General features: G+C 39.7%; 1 protein-coding gene across 7 annotated transcripts in view; it reads right to left on the bottom strand.

Moving 5' to 3' along the window:
- Positions 1-16,995, bottom strand: part of sema5ba (sema domain, seven thrombospondin repeats (type 1 and type 1-like), transmembrane domain (TM) and short cytoplasmic domain, (semaphorin) 5Ba) — a 298,720-nt gene that overhangs the window by 40,413 nt on the left and 241,312 nt on the right. For all 7 annotated transcript variants that reach the window (XM_055015127.1, XM_055015129.1, XM_055015130.1 and 4 more), the window contains exons 13-18: positions 11,831-11,948; positions 11,206-11,390; positions 9,701-9,844; positions 9,172-9,319; positions 8,365-8,590; positions 5,779-5,991 (exon numbers count right to left, since the gene is read on the bottom strand). In XM_055015127.1, the coding sequence (XP_054871102.1) occupies positions 5,779-5,991; positions 8,365-8,590; positions 9,172-9,319; positions 9,701-9,844; positions 11,206-11,390; positions 11,831-11,948 (1,034 nt within the window). The remainder of the gene's footprint in view (positions 1-5,778; positions 5,992-8,364; positions 8,591-9,171; positions 9,320-9,700; positions 9,845-11,205; positions 11,391-11,830; positions 11,949-16,995) is intronic.

Raw genomic sequence — 16,995 nt, 5'->3', positions numbered from 1 at the left:
ACACACTTCCCCTTCACCAGTGAACATCCAGGGAACGGACATTGAGATTGTGGACTCTTACAGGTACCTGGGTGTTTACTTAAACAACAAACTGGACTGGACTACAAACACCAACGCACTTTAGAAGAAAGGTCAGAGCAGACTTCACCTGCTCAGAAAACTCAGGTCCTTCGGGGTGCAGGGAGCTCTTCTGAGGACCTTTTATGATTCTGTGGTAGCATCAGCTATCATGTATGGAGTGGTCTGCTGGAGCAGTAGCATCACGGCTGCAGACAGGAAGAGACTAAACAAACTGGTAAAGAAAGCCAGTTCTGTCCTGGGCTGCCCCCTGGATCCTGTGGAGGTGGTGGGAGACAGGAGGATAATGACAAAGCTGTTGCCTATCATGGAGGACACCTCCCACTCCCTGCAACAAACAGTAACATCACTGGGCAGCTCCTTCAGTGACAGACTGCTTCACTCGTGGTGTCTAAAGGAGAGATACCGCAGGTCCTTCCTTCCTGCTGCAGTCAGACTTTACAATCAAGCCTGCTCCCAGTAGCTCAGTTCACCCACCTACAAACTGTGCAATAAAAATGTACATAATGATGCTGTGCAATTTCATAAGAATGTTGCTGTAAATATTGTATTTTTCTTCTAGAAGGAGAAAATATTTATATCTATGCACTGTGTGCATTGTGTGCTGCTCTCTTTTTTTATTCTGTTCCATCTGCTGCTGTTACATTGTAAATTTCCCCGCTGTGGGATCAATAAAGGTTTAATCTATCTATCTATCTATCTATCTATCTATCTATCTATCTATCTATCTATCTATCTATCTATCTATCTATCTATCTATCTATCTATCTATCTATCTATCTATCTATCTATCTATCTATCTATCTTTTGTGTTTCAAAAGGTGTGGCTGCATTAGACAGACACAAATGATGCTTTTTTTGTTTACATGAATAACAAAACTAAATTCTACCAAAATGACCCAATACTCAAAATTTCTTATTTTTAAGGAACCAATCAATTGAAAGTTTTCAATGGATTTTTTAGGATTTGTTTAGTATTACGGCTGTGACTGAACTAATACAAATTGCATTTGAAGACCTAAGAGGGATTCTTAATGCAATATTCCACAAATGTATGAGGTGTCCAAAAACTTTTTTCCACCGCTGTATTTAATAGCAATCTGATATGCTTATGTTAGCAAGACAAATAAGTGAAAATTTCAAGCTTTTATCTTGAATTATTCTTGAGATATTGATATTCAAACAGCCTCAAATTTCAATGTGAGAAAAAAAAACTACTGAAACTAGGTCTATGGTCCACTTAAAAAAAATCTAAGAAAGTATTTGACATACTAAGCTAATATTTCACAGATACCATTATCTATACATGGGACAGACATATTAAGTTCCAGTAAGTTGTACAGGTGCTCTGGGGATGTGACCATTCTTTGTCACCCAGCTGCTCCTCTCTCAGAATGCACAGTTGCAATGTACTGATTCCCGTTTTCTTTTTCTGAGCTGATAAGATGGTGTAGCTGTGTTAGTGCATTTAAAATAGCTGGGCAAACTTCTACTTGGTTGGATAAAGCATTTAAAAACACAAGTTCTTGTGTGCAAGTGAACTCTAAGAAGTCCAGATCCAGAGGCATGCGTCCGAGAATATGCTCCAAACAAGAACAAAGTCTCACATAAAGATGATTTAGCAATAGTTCCTAGAACAGAGAAAAACAAAGTTATATAATGCAAACACCAATGGGATAAATGACTTAACCTGACTGAAAGACTAGACGGCCCCATTAGACACTTCTTTCAGAACAAATTAAGAGGCTACACATACTAAACAGGAAACAGTTGAAAAAATGGGCTGCATTTATCACTATCATTGCACAATAACTCTTGATATAGCATGCTGTGAAAGAATGGTGGGCTATGAACAGAGCAGTCTAGGGCAGTTCATTTCAAGCTATTCGCTCACAGTTGTAACTACTTTGACTGCACAGTTTAAAGCCTTTCAAGGTCATAAGTAATTTAAAATGAATGAAACCAGAACATTAACTTGAGCAGAAAACACATGTAATAAAGTGTTACCTAGACTAATTTAGTTTGCTAGGTGACCAGTTTCTGTACACTACTCTGTGATTTAACTGCATTTTCGGGCGCATAATTCACACTTCCACCCATTTTGTGCGTTTATAAAATTGTTACTCAACTACCCAGCTGCAGAACGTGCTGTCAGTGTGCCCTCATTACTGTGCTAGTGCGGCTAGCACTGTATTAGCGCGTCTAGCGCTGTTCTAGCGCGGCTAACGGCATGCATTACAGGTTACTGACTCCCACAAAAACAAACCACATACAGGACAAAATGGATTAATACACTCACTGAAGCACCGTCATTCACGCTGGTAGCTGTGGTTGACCCCGGTCTTGTGAGATCACCCGTCCGTGTCACATGACCGGATGAGCGTCACGTGATTGGCTGGGCGTTGGTTCGATTTTGGCCAGGATCGATTGTTTATGCCTAAGTCCCCTGGATGTGAACAGTGAATTTTTTGATGGCGAATTTTGAACATTGAATTTTTTGACGGTGAATTTTGAACACATCTAATTTTTTTGACAGCGAATTTTGAAGACATTGAATTGTTAACTGGTTTTTAGAATTTTGATGAGCTAAATTCAGGCATAAAAAATTCACATACATAATTTTGATGCAAAAAAAATTCAAAGTAAGAAATTCAGTAGCTTTTAAAATTCAGAATCTGATGAGTCTGATTTGCTTCCATAGTATGGTACAGTTTGCACCATTTGTATTCATTTTTCAGAGTTCAGTGAGTGCTAGTCAGTTAGCCCTGCCTGCTCCTTTCTCCTGTTTGCCATTTGCAGGTGGCCAGGTCACTGTTGTGGTAGTCCTGGAATACAATTAGCTGCTCCCCAAGTGAAAATCTTGTTCCATGGATGGACTCCAACCCGCCTGTTGGACTGCAGCTGCTCATGGTAGCCCTCGTTCTGCTCACTGGGAGATCCACTGCACACTGGAGGAACGCTCCAACCAGAAACAGATGAAGAACAGGTTCATGTACCACTTTGGAAAAACTCCCTGAAGCCTCCGAGCAGAACAAGTCCAACTGTGATGACATGCCAAGAACTGTTGCCAGCTGCAGTCCAAGTTGGTGGAGTTGAGTTGGGATGAAAGTCTGTCTGGAGAGGCAGCTGAATGACATTGAGGATTGCACAGACGGTGACCATTCCAGTCGTCATTTCAGGAAATGAAAGACTGGACAGAACAGGGCTAGCTAGGTAGCAGTAACTGAACTTTCACTAACAGGCATCTAAGAGGTGAAGATACAAGGCACTACTTCCAGTCTAAATGTTAACAATAAAGTAAGAATAAACAGGATGCAAAGATTTACTTTTGAAACCTTATGTTCAGGTGACAAGCTTTGAATCTGGGTAACCATATGTGCAGTGAGTCATGTGATCATTTGAATTTTGATTCACATTTTTAACTGTGACTGGTGATTTCAATTCTACCCCCTAAAGATGATCATGCTTTTTTCAGATGTATAGTCCTGCTAAAGACTTGACTATGACTTGAGATGCTATTTCAGACTTTGGACTTGACAGCAAGTTGTGTAAACTTGTTTTGATTGGCCTGACACTTGATATGCCTAGACTTGGTGTTGCTTTAAAACGCTTAACAACTCTGCATGAAGCTGATGTTAAATATTTTGCTAATGAATAAAGTCTTGACTTGAGACTGACTTTGATTTTGCTTGAGATTGAACTTGTCTTGGACTACGGACCCATAAATACTTGCAAAAAAACCTTTATGGTCTAATGCTTGATTAAAAACCATACCACATTGAAAGCTGATTTCATTTCTTCTGAAAGCTTGTAATTGTATAAAAGCTATAGGTTTATTATTGTCTGCAGATACAGACGCTTTCTTCTTCCATCATGCTGGGAATAGGAATTTCAGAATGCAAACTTTACTTTTTGAACAGTTTTTTTTAGGTCAGACGCTCTAATGAAAGTCATAATTGAACTCAGGCTAACTGTGACTTACCGACTGACTCGCTGGCTGCCCACATAGACACCCGTTTCCACTGCACCACACTAACACTCTATTCATTTTAATCTCTTCAGGAATCTATATTGCCTCCATCCTTCTCTCTAATTTTATCATCAATTACTATTTCACACTCATTCCCTCTTTTGTCACTGGCCTTGTCCTTCTCACCTGCATGTCTACTGGGGACACGCGATGTGAGACCGACTGTAAACGTGACAGTAATAGCAAAGCCCCTCCTCATTGGCTACTTCCAGTGGGAGGCAACCAAGGCCTAGTCACCTGGGCTTTTTTAGGTTGCACGTGTCAGTTGGTAAGTTGCAAAGGATTTTATGTGGATATCAACAACTGACATCCAAACACACTACAGGAATTTGATTTGCACCGCACCAACCAATCATACATCATTAATTCATAAGGTACCATTCATGAATATTTAATGCGATCTCCATAGAGGAGTTCAGACCTTTTTTCTAGGGCCAGCAATTTTGTGTACGTGTGTGTGTGTGTGTGTGTGTGTGTGTGTGTGTGCGCAGCTGTCCTCTGTGTTTAATAAGTGCAGCCTGTCAGTGCAGCAGTCTGTGGTCAGCAGAGTTAGAGGTCAGCTGATTATGGTTTGATGAGGAGTTTGAAATAGATAACTTCATTTGTCCAAGAACTCTCCCGTCACTGCTGCAGCCGCTGGTAACCATTAGCTAATGAAGCTAATGATCCACTCAGCAGTATTTTACTACCACCATTGACCTCCCTCTGTCTTACAGTCTCTCTCTCTTGGTTTCACAGAGTGCATGTCCTTTCTTTATGAAACCAAGCTGTACTGAAGAAGTAGAAATAGGCCATAACTGACTTTATCTGCACTGTGATTATTTGTGTCTACCAGCATTTGGGTTGTATTGGCTTGATGGAAAAAACAGTGCAGTAAGCGTTCATATCATGAAACACATATGAGCCTGTCAGATATCATTCTTCAAGCTGCAGGCTTGGGTTGAGGAGACAATAGCAGATATGCACTAACTTGCCAACTTAAAGCATCATTTGGTGGATTTTGTTTTGTCATTTTAAATCTTTTTGTGCAATTGCATATACATATTTAGGAGCTGCCTAATATAGCAATCATAATCTATTGTCCAGCTAATAATTCCGGGAGTCAATGGTTGTTATCAAAAAGCCTTTTTTTTCATGCCAGTTGCATTAATGAATATATACATGAAGATTGTCATGTTTGATTATTATTCCTTGATGAGACAAAATTCCTTTTCTTTTACAGTTTTTACAGCTCCAATGACTAAAAATTGTCATATTTTCTGTTCTTAGAAGACTCCACTGTTCAGTATAGTTTACAGTTACCAATGTCATCTTGTGTTAAATGCAGCTCAGACTATAAATCACAAAATACAAGTGAACGGACAAATGCACATAAATGGTTGATGGCATAAGTAACTAATTAAGAGGTCAGATTGAAAGTGCAAATTATGTTTTTAAAATCCTTTGAATATATGTATATATATATATATATATATATATATATATATATATATATATATATATATATATGTATGTATATATATATATATATATATATATATATATATATATATATATATATATATATATATATATATATATATATATATTAGCATTTATTCAGCTGAATTTTCTTGTTTGTGGATGTGAATGCAGTCACATAGATGTTGTTTTGGTATGCTTTCACTCACCAGGACATGCCTGGACGTTACAGTCCTGGTACTCTATGGGCGAGCCACGGCACGCTACAGGAGCGCTCTTCCCCTCTGGTCCGGCACAAGTTCGCCGCCGGGTTCGGTAGCCTTTGGCACAACTGTGTGAGCAGCTCGACCAGGTTTCCCAAGATGACCAGCCTAAGCTGGCAACCCTCACCACTGGTGTCTTCAGGAGTTCCTCAACAAGGGCTACAGAGAGAAGAAAGAGTGGGGGGGACGAAGGGGAAAAAAGGTTCCAGGTTAGATTAAAGTCACAGAAATATATGCAGCGCTAGACTGAGAGTTTAAAGAATTTCAACAGAGATATCAAGCATGCAAGGTCTTTGAGTGGAAGTCACAAAATATACAGTACATGACTTTGCCAGCAGACATATTTCTCTGTCCTCTCAAACTCTTTCTGTATCTCTCATGCATCTCACAGTTCCCTGCTGTCGGTGTTTCATCAGTTTGTCAGAGTTGATATGGCCCCTCAGGGAGGCTGACAGGGGGAGACAGGTAATCAATTTAGGAGAGGGGGGCAGGAAAAAGCCACCAGTGGAGAGCAGTGGACTGTGGCCCAGTGTAACTCTATGTAGCAGCGTGTATGTGGGAGTACTGGACTGTGACCCCATCACTAACAGCATGTAGGGGAGCTAACAGGTCTAACAGGAGGGCCTTTTCAACATGTCACGCTCCTACTGGGAGAAATCTATGCATGCTGCTTCCTTTTTACCGTGTTCATACAGAAGTGGGTGTTTGTGTGGAGTAACCGCAGTACTGTATGTGCCTATATATACAAGTAACAGGCTTTAATACTAAAATAAAAAAATTAAAAAACATAAAAAAAATTAATCCCAAAGTAAATTCTTAATACCTCCATATATGATAAATCCTATTGAAATTTCAAAGATTATTGAACATACATTATTGATATTTTGTCTTTTAACTCTTGGTACAATTTCTTTTCTGTTAACTTCTTTAAAAAGTCAGTTAATCGAGGTTTAGGGAATAATTCACAGTGAATTTACATTATTATTTTATAAATTCTGTTTATTCCACTTATGTTTCTAAAGCAGATATTGGAACATTGAACTGACAATGTTATAAAGTGACTTTTTCACTTTAGAGTCCATTCATTTATAAATATCAGGCATATGGGTTCTGTAAAGCGGCTTGAGACAATTTGACCTGTAATTGGCACTATATGAATAAAATTGAATTGAACTGAACTGCAGCAGATCTTCAAATGTAGACACAAAATTATAAAAAAAAAAATAAGAATTAAGAATGAAAATTTGACAGTATGCATTCATTTTGGTTCAGGTAAATACATGAGGATTATTAGTTATCAGGTAAAACATTTTTGAAAGATACCAAATAAATGAAGAGACAGTACAGGTGGGTTTGGATGATAAACTTTATAATGTGAAAGCCCACATCCCAAATCAGCAAAGGAAGAGAGCCGAGTGAACAACAGATCTATCACGTAGGAACTACTGGAAAACCAGCACCAAGAGAGCGCAGCTGGAGTATAAAGTCAAACAAAGCACCAAAGCTAGATTTGTGTGCCATCCATTGACTGATTATTGAACAGTCCTATGTGGCAGAAGTCCAGATGTAACAAAGAGCTCAAAGCCTCACTGTGAGGTAACTGAGATTTCTCCTTGCAGAGTGAAAGGAGAGAAAGTTCTACTTAAAAAAAAAAACCTGTCCACTAGGATGTTGTCTTCTGAATGAAATCTTCAAATTGTACTATGATGTGATCACTCTTGACCATTCAAGATTGTGTTGGCCGCTTTTAAGTAGTCTGCAGCGTCAAGCTAATTAACTGATATGAATTAATTCATTGCCATTGTATTTTCTAAATATGTGTACAAGAAAGAGCACATATTAACATAATATTTTGGTGTAATTCACATTAAAATAAATTATTCGGGTTTATATGAATTGGAAAACCTCACTATTGTTGCTTTGATGGTTCAAACCGGAACTAATGAGCTGCTGAGAGAGGAAAAAATTCATATCATATTCTGAGCAATTTCCAAGTCAGATATGTTATTAATCTCTGGCATTGACTGCTTCTTTGACTTTATGAAAAGAACTACAGACGTGTCAGCAAACTCTTTGATGACAACACTCGATACAGCACTACTAGTATCAGCTAAATCAAAATAGAATGCAGTATTCACCCTAATACAATCTTTTCAGCTATTTTCACTTGTTAAAAAAACTTTAACAACTATGTAACACTGCAAAAGTTGCTAATTTATTTAGTAATTAGTGCATTTTATTTTATGTGACTGTGAGCACTAAGGCTTACCACCTCGGAATAATGCAGGTTTTTTCTTCTCATTCTACCAACACAAAGTGAATGCAGCAATACTCCTTCTTGGCCAGGATTTTTCTCTAAACATCATCTCCACAATCTGCCACTGAGATGTTGAGCTTAAGAAAAAGACCAGTTTGGATATAAAACTGAGCAGTGCAGCATCTCAGGTATCATCTGAGTATGCAAATTCTATTTTAGACTGTACTTTACCCACATTCAAAGTCCTGACCACATCCTATACTTATCAGACTTACTATCTGTCTCGCAGGCTGCTGTACCATCATTGGGACAGAAGCGAGTCTCCACCTTCCTCCGTCCGATCTGCAGCTCATGGGGATCAGACAGGTGGGCTCGGCACATGTAGCGCATCCTCTGCTCTTGGCGAGCACCGCCCTGAGTTACGTTGACGGGCATCCAGGGTGTCCATGGTGTGTTCCTCTTCACCTCTGGACAAGCCTCCAGGTTACAGGCCTTGTACTCCTGGAAGACATGGTGGCAGAAGTCAGGGGAAGAGTGGGGGAAAGTTTCATTCATAATTTAAAAACCACTTAAATGTCATGAATTTTACACCTATCTCTAACTGAGATGTTGATATTGAAATTACAATGTTGTCCTTTTGTTTGTAGAAAACTGAACTTTGGGTATCCTTAAATCATGACATGTTTTTTAAAAGAAGTGGGCACATTTAGCTTTAAAACTGTATCACAGAGGCTGGAAAATAAACAATACTGAGTTTTTATTGTCACATCTACCATAAATCATTTGAAATACATATAATTGGGCCACAGGCAACATCTACTAAGAATACTTTCTTTTTAGCAAAGCTTTTTACTGTTTTGGTTAGTTTTGCAGCAGTCCTTTACTATCTTAAATACTGTATATCAAGTTGTGTAACTGTACAACACATATTAACTGGTTTAGACTTTATTAAATCGAGTGTAAATTTGTGTGTGTGTGTGTGTGTGTGTGTGTGTGTGTGTGTGTGTGTGTGTGTGTGTGTGTGTGTGTGTGTGTGTGTGTGTGTGTGTATGTGTGTGTGTGTGTGTGTGTGTGTTTCCTACCAGCGCACATCCTGGGCAGCTGTTGCCATTCTCACAAATTCGCACCCTGGAGTGGACACCTCCGCCACACTCGGTGCTGCACTTTGTCCAGGAGCCCCATGGGGTCCAGAAAATAGGCTGAGGACAGGACACCCCTTCATTGCAGAACCTGAAAAGTTTAGAGGTAGAGGCTGAGAAGTTCAAGAGAACTGAATGTAATCAAAATACAACAGAGCGAGACCTTCAAAGACTTTGAGACTTAAACTAAAGTCTGACTTAAGTCATACAACTCGACATTGGATTGCTGAGAGACATGACCTGAGGTTTGAAATCAAAAACATCCAAAATCGAAAGTCTTGACCTACTCAAAGAATATTTGTCACATGTTCATTTTGTAGATCATTTGTTTTCCTGACAGGTAACCTCCCATTGCCATGCACACAATTACTGTCATCTCAAAGACATCAGTGTGACATCCTGCTCGAAGTCAGGTGGATTCACTCAATTTCATTTTCACTGTGTCTCTATTAAAATATGTGGTAATTCTCACCTTTCATCTCTGCTGGGTCCCACACACACTCGGCCTCCATGCCGGGGTGACGGATTGTTGCAGGAACGTTGACGCAGCTCGAAGCCCGTACCACAGGTTGTGCTGCACTGTCCCCATGACGACCACGGTGTCCAGCCTCCATTTCTATGGCAACAGACACATGGGAAAGTATTGGCGCCCACAATTTCACAATTGCTCAGAAACCGGAATAATTATTCACCAGTGCTTTTAGTGTTACTCTTTCACAGGGTGTTCTCTAAGGGGGCTAAAGGGGTATTAAAAAAAGAAGCTTTTTAGCTTGAGCTGTCTAATCATTGCTCTGATGGTGAACTTCTGGAAACAGGAAAGCAAACGCACAAAGAGAGCTCATTTTGACCGGGAAGCATTCATTCAATTTGCTTAAGTGCTTTGTTCCTGGGTAGCACTCCTCATGATTTAATTGCCAGTTTCTGCAAAAGCACAATTCAATTTCAACACCAAAAATTAAATCTGGCGTAGCTATCCAGCGGGATGAAGGTCCTGAAGCTCTTTGTCTTGGCTCTGTTCTCTGTAACACTGATTGGTGAGAGATGTCACAAGGAGAACCTGGATGTCACCTACATTTTCTAACAAGATTCCTCACTTTCATGATCTTTCACATGTTCTGTCAGAGTGTAAATTATGCCCTCGGGTAGATGCTTCAAAGTCACTCAGGACATTACTGCTACAGCAGCCGAGTTAAAGAAAAGATGTTAGAATTGCCGGATCCTGGACCAGACTCATTTGCAAAATCACAGGCTTAATGTGCTCAATCACAGCATTAATAATTTCAACTTGACAATGTCCAGTGTACACAGCCAGAATACATTATGAATTCATTCAACCTTAAACACAAAGTGCTCTATATCAGTTACAATCCAGTGAAGATGAAAATATAATCTACCTGACCAGAGTTATAAAACAGAATAGAAAATCGCCCAAACATAACAGAGGACAGTTTAAGAGCAGTTAGAGTTTAGTAATCAGAAGCCTTAAAATTTAATAAAGGAAAAATGAAGCAGAGAAATTATAAAAGTGCATTTATCTAAAATGAAATGGATCTAATGGGTTAAAATTCTTCAAGCAATTAGAAATATATTTTGTTCCGAGGCTCTCAAGTAATTCATAAACCAGTAAAACACTTCTATTCTGTTATTAACCGTAGAATTTTAAGAACAGGAGAATTTAACGTTCTCTTGGTTCTTGTTTAAAGTCACTTTAGGATGACAGGACAGCAGACTGTTGCAATAATTCACTGCATGAAATGAAAGAATGAATAAATTTCTCTTAATCTTGTCTAGACATTGTACTTTTAGGTCTTGTTTGTTATTTTACGCCAAAATGTTGTTCACCAGCCTGATTGCAGAATGAGTATTCTGCAATCAGGCTGGTGAACAACATTTTTTAGATGCACACAGCTGTATTCTTGGTATTATCTGTTATATTGTAGTCATATTATTATGTATAGATATTTCTGTTTCTATTACCTTGAACAGTTCGAGACTTCAATGGTGGAACCCTCACAGTATTTGCCTCCACATCGAGGAGCAGGACTGTCACAAGACCTGGAGCGACACAAGCAGGAGCTCACACCGTCCACAACATCTTCATTGTTGCAGGGTTGCCATGGCGCCCAGGGTCCGAAGCCCCCATTGGTGGTCTGATTCCGCAGCTGGAAAACAAGTGTCACATTAGAGAAGGAAGAATCAGGAAACAGCAGCTTGGTATATTGAACCATCCAACACGGTCACTGTGTCAACAAGTGCTCAGAGTACACTGAGGAATTACTTTTCGAGTACAAGGCTTTTACTGTCAAACTGGGCTTTCCTTCTAAGTTTTCAGAGGATGAAATGGGAATAAATTCACCACAATTCAGTTCACTGCAGCTAAATTCAATCGACTTGATGTCACTACAGTCTCATTCAATTCAGTTCAGTCCTTTTCTTCTACCTCCTCTATGACACATCCAGAGGGTGTTAGTCAAGGATGATACCAATCATTTTGACGTGAAAAATAACATGAATGTAGCACCTGAGTCTTACAGCCCCATGAGGACAGATGAGACATGCTATTAGCTTTTCTTACAGTAAATGCCAGTGACGTCACCCTTACCGGACAGAGTGTGATGTTTTGCTTCCACTGGCTCATGTTGGAGCTCTCCTCCAGCGTGGTGCATCGGCGCTGCCTGAAGTCCCAGCCACAGTAGGGGTCCCTCGCCTCCAAGCACAGGCTGCAAGTGACAGGGAAAAGGAAGAGCATGTCAGCACCGAGTGAAGGGTAGGTTTAATTATTCAACAAAGACATTGTACATTAACAAATAATACAGAATATCTACCAGAGTTAGACAAAAAGTCTGTATTCCCAAGACAGATGTAGCATTATAAAACTAAAATAACAACACACATTTTTAAATATTTCTCCCATCACTAATGAAAAAGTTGCATTCAAATCCAGCACAAAAACTCCACACAACAGTCATGTAGTTATGTCAATGCAGAATAGAATAGAGCCAACTTTTCGGTCCATCGCTTCTCTCTGCCACACCACAACACTATATGTGGTACATCAGCCAAACAGTGATTAAATATTTGTAAGCTCCTCCAGTAAAACAGAGGCTTAATGACAGCTAATTAAATCTAAAGCTGGTGATGACGAGGCTAAGCCACCAGAGCTGATCTGGATGCCTCAGGAACACAGAATAAAAGGCGTCAACTGTATACCTCATCTCTCTCAAAGGCTCCCCTGTACTTTTAGCATCGCTCCCTCCCTCTCCTACATATCCCCCTTTTGTCTCCCTCTGACTCTTTCTCCTGTTTTGGTTCTCTTCCTCCCCTCATTCCTTTGCGCTGAAAAGAGAGATTCTTATTGTTTTTTTTTCTCCCTGGCACAGAAGCCTTCGAGGATTATTTGAAGAGCCCTGAGCCCTGAATCTCTATGTGTTGATATGGCCCTTTGTGCCAGGACGGGAGCTCCGCAGTAAACCTGAGGTCTGTTTACATCCAATAAAGACATTACTGCTTCGTCAGCACATCATAGGTGACCCCATAGACACCAGTGAGGGTGAGGGGTGGCGAGGAAGCATGTTCTCTGGCGATCTGTGGCACAGCCGGAAAAAGATGATTGCCTTGGTTGGCATGACGCATTGATTGGTAACCTTCTGCGTGTCATTTTAATTAAGTGACTCTATTACACTGATGCTAAATGCAATCTCCAATACGGATGAAACAATAATCATAATGAGGTTGGCTGCAAGTTGACAGTTCAGTGAACATAACACTTTATCTGAAAGGGTGGAGGGAGGAGCTTGTTGCCATTTTGGCTCAAGGTCGACCGTGTTGTAATCTTTGATGACGTTGAAGTGTGGTTTTTGCTTCATCATCATGGCTGAAGAATTCTCATTTGGTTTCCTGATTGCAAACACACGCACCTCGGACACACATACGCCATTACAGAAGATCAGCTTCAGTGGCATAATTCAGCATCAGTGGAATAATTAATAAGTGAGTATTTCAAGGATGGAATAAATGTTATATAAAAAGGAGAGGTGGTAGTGATTTAAAGCCTAATTAGCTCTTGATAACGTGTGCTGAGAAGCATGCTGGGAGGCTCCTGACCTCGGGGAAAGACACATTTAGTCACGGATTCATCCTGTTGAAATTAAAGAAAAATGCTGGTAAAAATATAAAATGACGACTACAGTTCAACTTAGCTATTTATGAAGTAGGTCAGATCAGACAAATTGTATCAGCTGGAAAGAAATGCTGACAAATTTACTGCAGGTGTGAATAGGGGTTAATGCTATAGTGTAAGATATTCACACAGTTATTAGAATTCAGGATGTTATCCCTTTAGGTACATTTAAGGCAAACCTTAATGCCTTGATTATTTAAACAGTATAATATACCTCAAGATTTGAGGCAACAGTTTGGGAAAATGCTTGGAGAAATGGTTTTTACTGTTTACTTTAGAAGGACTTGGTTTGCCTGCACCGAGCCCAGATCTCAATCATGTTTAATAGCTTTAAGGTACAAAGAAACATAACATAGGTGGATGACATGACATGAGTGTAGGGTGTTTCTATGGAGGATGGAAGCCCACAGTTTTGGAACTAAGTACTCATTCAGAATTTAATATATAGTTTTATCCATGTACTGTAATTCAATTAAGGTATTTGAGTGTGTATAGTTCTGTGAAGAAAAAATATGCAAACATGTCAGTAAGCTTACTAAAAGTTGCCAAGTATGACAACTGAAGTAAGATCTTGGCATACCATGGAAACAAAAATGTTGCATCTTTGAAAAAGAACACTGATTTAATCATCTATGTCATAAATACCAATAGACTAATCAATTTTCCAATCAGCGTTCTATTAGCTGCAACAGCAGCAGCTCAAAACTGACTTAGCAGCAAATCAGAACCAAGAACCAAAACATACAAGTGAAACATAAAGTGGAATTTCAAAGTCACATTTTGATTGGTTTCAATACACACTGCATCATGATCTTATTGATTCAATGTATTTAAATCAATAAGATTTCGTTTCTGCTAATAGCAAAAAACGCAATATTAACACATACAGAATATTACATACAAATACTGCATTGTACTAGTATAATATGTATTTGGGATACAGCACACGTTTGCAGTCTGTAGGATTTTCTCCAATCATTTCCTTCACCAGTGGCCATTTTTAATAAAGAGGGATTTACTATGAAAAAGGGGGGGTGAAGCAGTGTACTGGGGCATTTAGCTCTCACTCTGACCTTTCTACAGCTACATAAAACACCGGCCACAAGCTCTCGGTGTCCTTACGGCTCACAATTTTTTATAAACAGCACCCCTGCCCTGTAAAAGTCAATTACAGGCACTGCGGATGGAGAGGGGGGGCCTTTTATGGGAATAGAGAAGTTAATTTCTGTAACAGGTAGTGCAGAGGGATGTCAGCCAGAACAGGAGGCTGAGTCTGCAGATGCGGAGGAGTGCAGCTCATCCAAACCATTTCACTGTGTGCATAAATTAGGTGTGTTTTCTTAATAATCCTCCTATTTGTGTACACTGTAAGGGCGTGTCTGTGCACTATGGGTGCCCTGGTATGTGTGAGAATTGCCTTGACACGTCTGCAGGCCACTGGGTGATATTTAATTCAGCAGTGTGCATATATCACTATATCAAAATAGAGAAGCTATGGAACATGCCTGTTAAATTTTAAACAGACCGAGCGGCAAAAACTCACCAGCCCATATAACAATATGTCTGGACGACTGGCCTCAGAAGATAAATCTGCCGTATTCCCTCTGCAGGGGTGTAATTGGCATTTTAAATCGTTTGTGAATGCTGTAAAAACCAGTGTCTCCTTTTATTATAGGACCTTTAACAACTAGACATAAAAACAACAGTTCACCTCGCCTTCATGGGAGCCTGTCAGTGTATAATTGAAAATATGATCACCAGAACTGATAAATTATGGATTGTATTCAGCCATTATTAGCTGTAGTGCTGACACTCTGGGAATTTCTCAGCAAAGCCTGCCTTGGAAGGTCTGACTCAGTTCAGCATATGTCTGCATACGCTGGCCTCTCGCCATCTCTCCAGAGGAGGCATGTCATTTTTTTACTTCCACTCTCAGGAGACCACCCCTGACAGACTCTCCTCATCCTCTCCTCGGGGGAGAGAGAGTCTGTCCCCGGGGCTTTTTTTCCCCGCTGTGCTGGGCTGGGCTGGACACTTTGGAAGTCTGGTCATGATGAATCGGAAACATGGAGAACTCCTGCTACCACTCAGCACTAATACATCCAATTAGGCCCAGTTGGAGCCAGGCTGAAGACTGATGGTGTGCCCTGTCGCAAAAAAATCTGGAAAACAAAAGTGGAATGGCTGTCTGCCAAAAAAACAAAAAGAAAAAAAGAAAGCCTTCCCTGTACAGTTTTAGTCCCTGGTGAATACGAAGAAGCTGCATCCTCACCGAGAAAACAATGGGAAGGCTACAAGACAAAGAGATAGAGGATGAGAAAGTATGTTGTAAATGGCTGAAGGGGAGGAGAGGAAGAGATAATATAAGACACAGAGGTAGCACAGAGATGGACGATACAAAAGTGGACAAGATAAAGAGATGAATACTGAACTGAACTATTGCCTTCAGGGGATTAGATGGTGTTAGACACCATTTTATCATACCACTCTGTTTATCAAGAGGCAGGTTACAGTATGGACAAGTTCCAGTCTATGACAGGGCTGAAACTTAAAGAGAGGCAACCATTGACTATTAGAGGTAATTTAGAGTGCTTTTCTTTGGACCCAGAGGAGACAAACATTGATGCAGGAAGAGCACACAAACTCCTAACAGAGAGGCGCCAGAGGGGTGTACTACAGAGCAAGCTGGATATAGCTTCTGTGCGTCAGGTAGTTCAACAAAATCTAAAACCCCAAGTAACGGTGGTTGCAAACTTTCTTTAATCCAGGTTTGCTTCATCAGGCTCTGTATGTGCTTCCATAATATGGGGGTGTTTGATACATCATTTGATTCTTCTTCTGCACAAAATAGGCCAATCACAGCTGCCTACTTCAGTCAAGAGGAGCAGGTTGTTATAATGGAGAGCTATTAAAATAATATAAAACATTTTTATAATAAAAACTGCTGTTAATGCAAATGATGCAAGAGCTGGTAGAAAATTGTTAATCGTGCAATTTAATATAGGCTATTTATTTTACCGCTACGTGCACTCTCAATGCACTTTAAACTTCATACATCTAAACGTGATACTCAAGAATTGCATTTCAGTCTGACAATACCTCATATGTGGAAATCACTTTAGTTTTTGGCAAAATGAAAGTGAAGTTATTCTTATTTATTGAATATTCTGACTTTAAGCTCAACATACTTTGCTAACTCATTGATCATAGTAATTAATAATGCACCACTCAGTACTGATGGGTTTGAGCCTAGAACCTCATTGATGCATGGGGTGACATTGCACCAACATACCACCTGTCCTTTGGAATTCATTACAAAACATAATTTTGCAACCATCAAAATTTATAAGGAGATAAACTCAGTGGAGATCTGCCGTCACTCATTAGCTGAGAAGTTCGAAGCACTATGGTTTTGAGTGGGTCACAGTACAACTTTTGACTGAACGTATCTGATACATTGAAATAACTCGACTGGCCTGCTAACATTGTACAGCTCATATTCCAAAGGCTACATGTCCTAAGTGTCAGAAGTTCTGATTCAGAACATTGATCAGCTTAAATTTTTGATATATTATGAATGAAAGTTT

The sequence above is a fragment of the Amphiprion ocellaris genome, chromosome 11, assembly GCF_022539595.1.
Source record: "Amphiprion ocellaris isolate individual 3 ecotype Okinawa chromosome 11, ASM2253959v1, whole genome shotgun sequence".
NCBI classification, from domain to species: domain Eukaryota; kingdom Metazoa; phylum Chordata; class Actinopteri; family Pomacentridae; genus Amphiprion; species Amphiprion ocellaris.
This window is presented reverse-complemented; position numbering and strand designations above follow the sequence as displayed.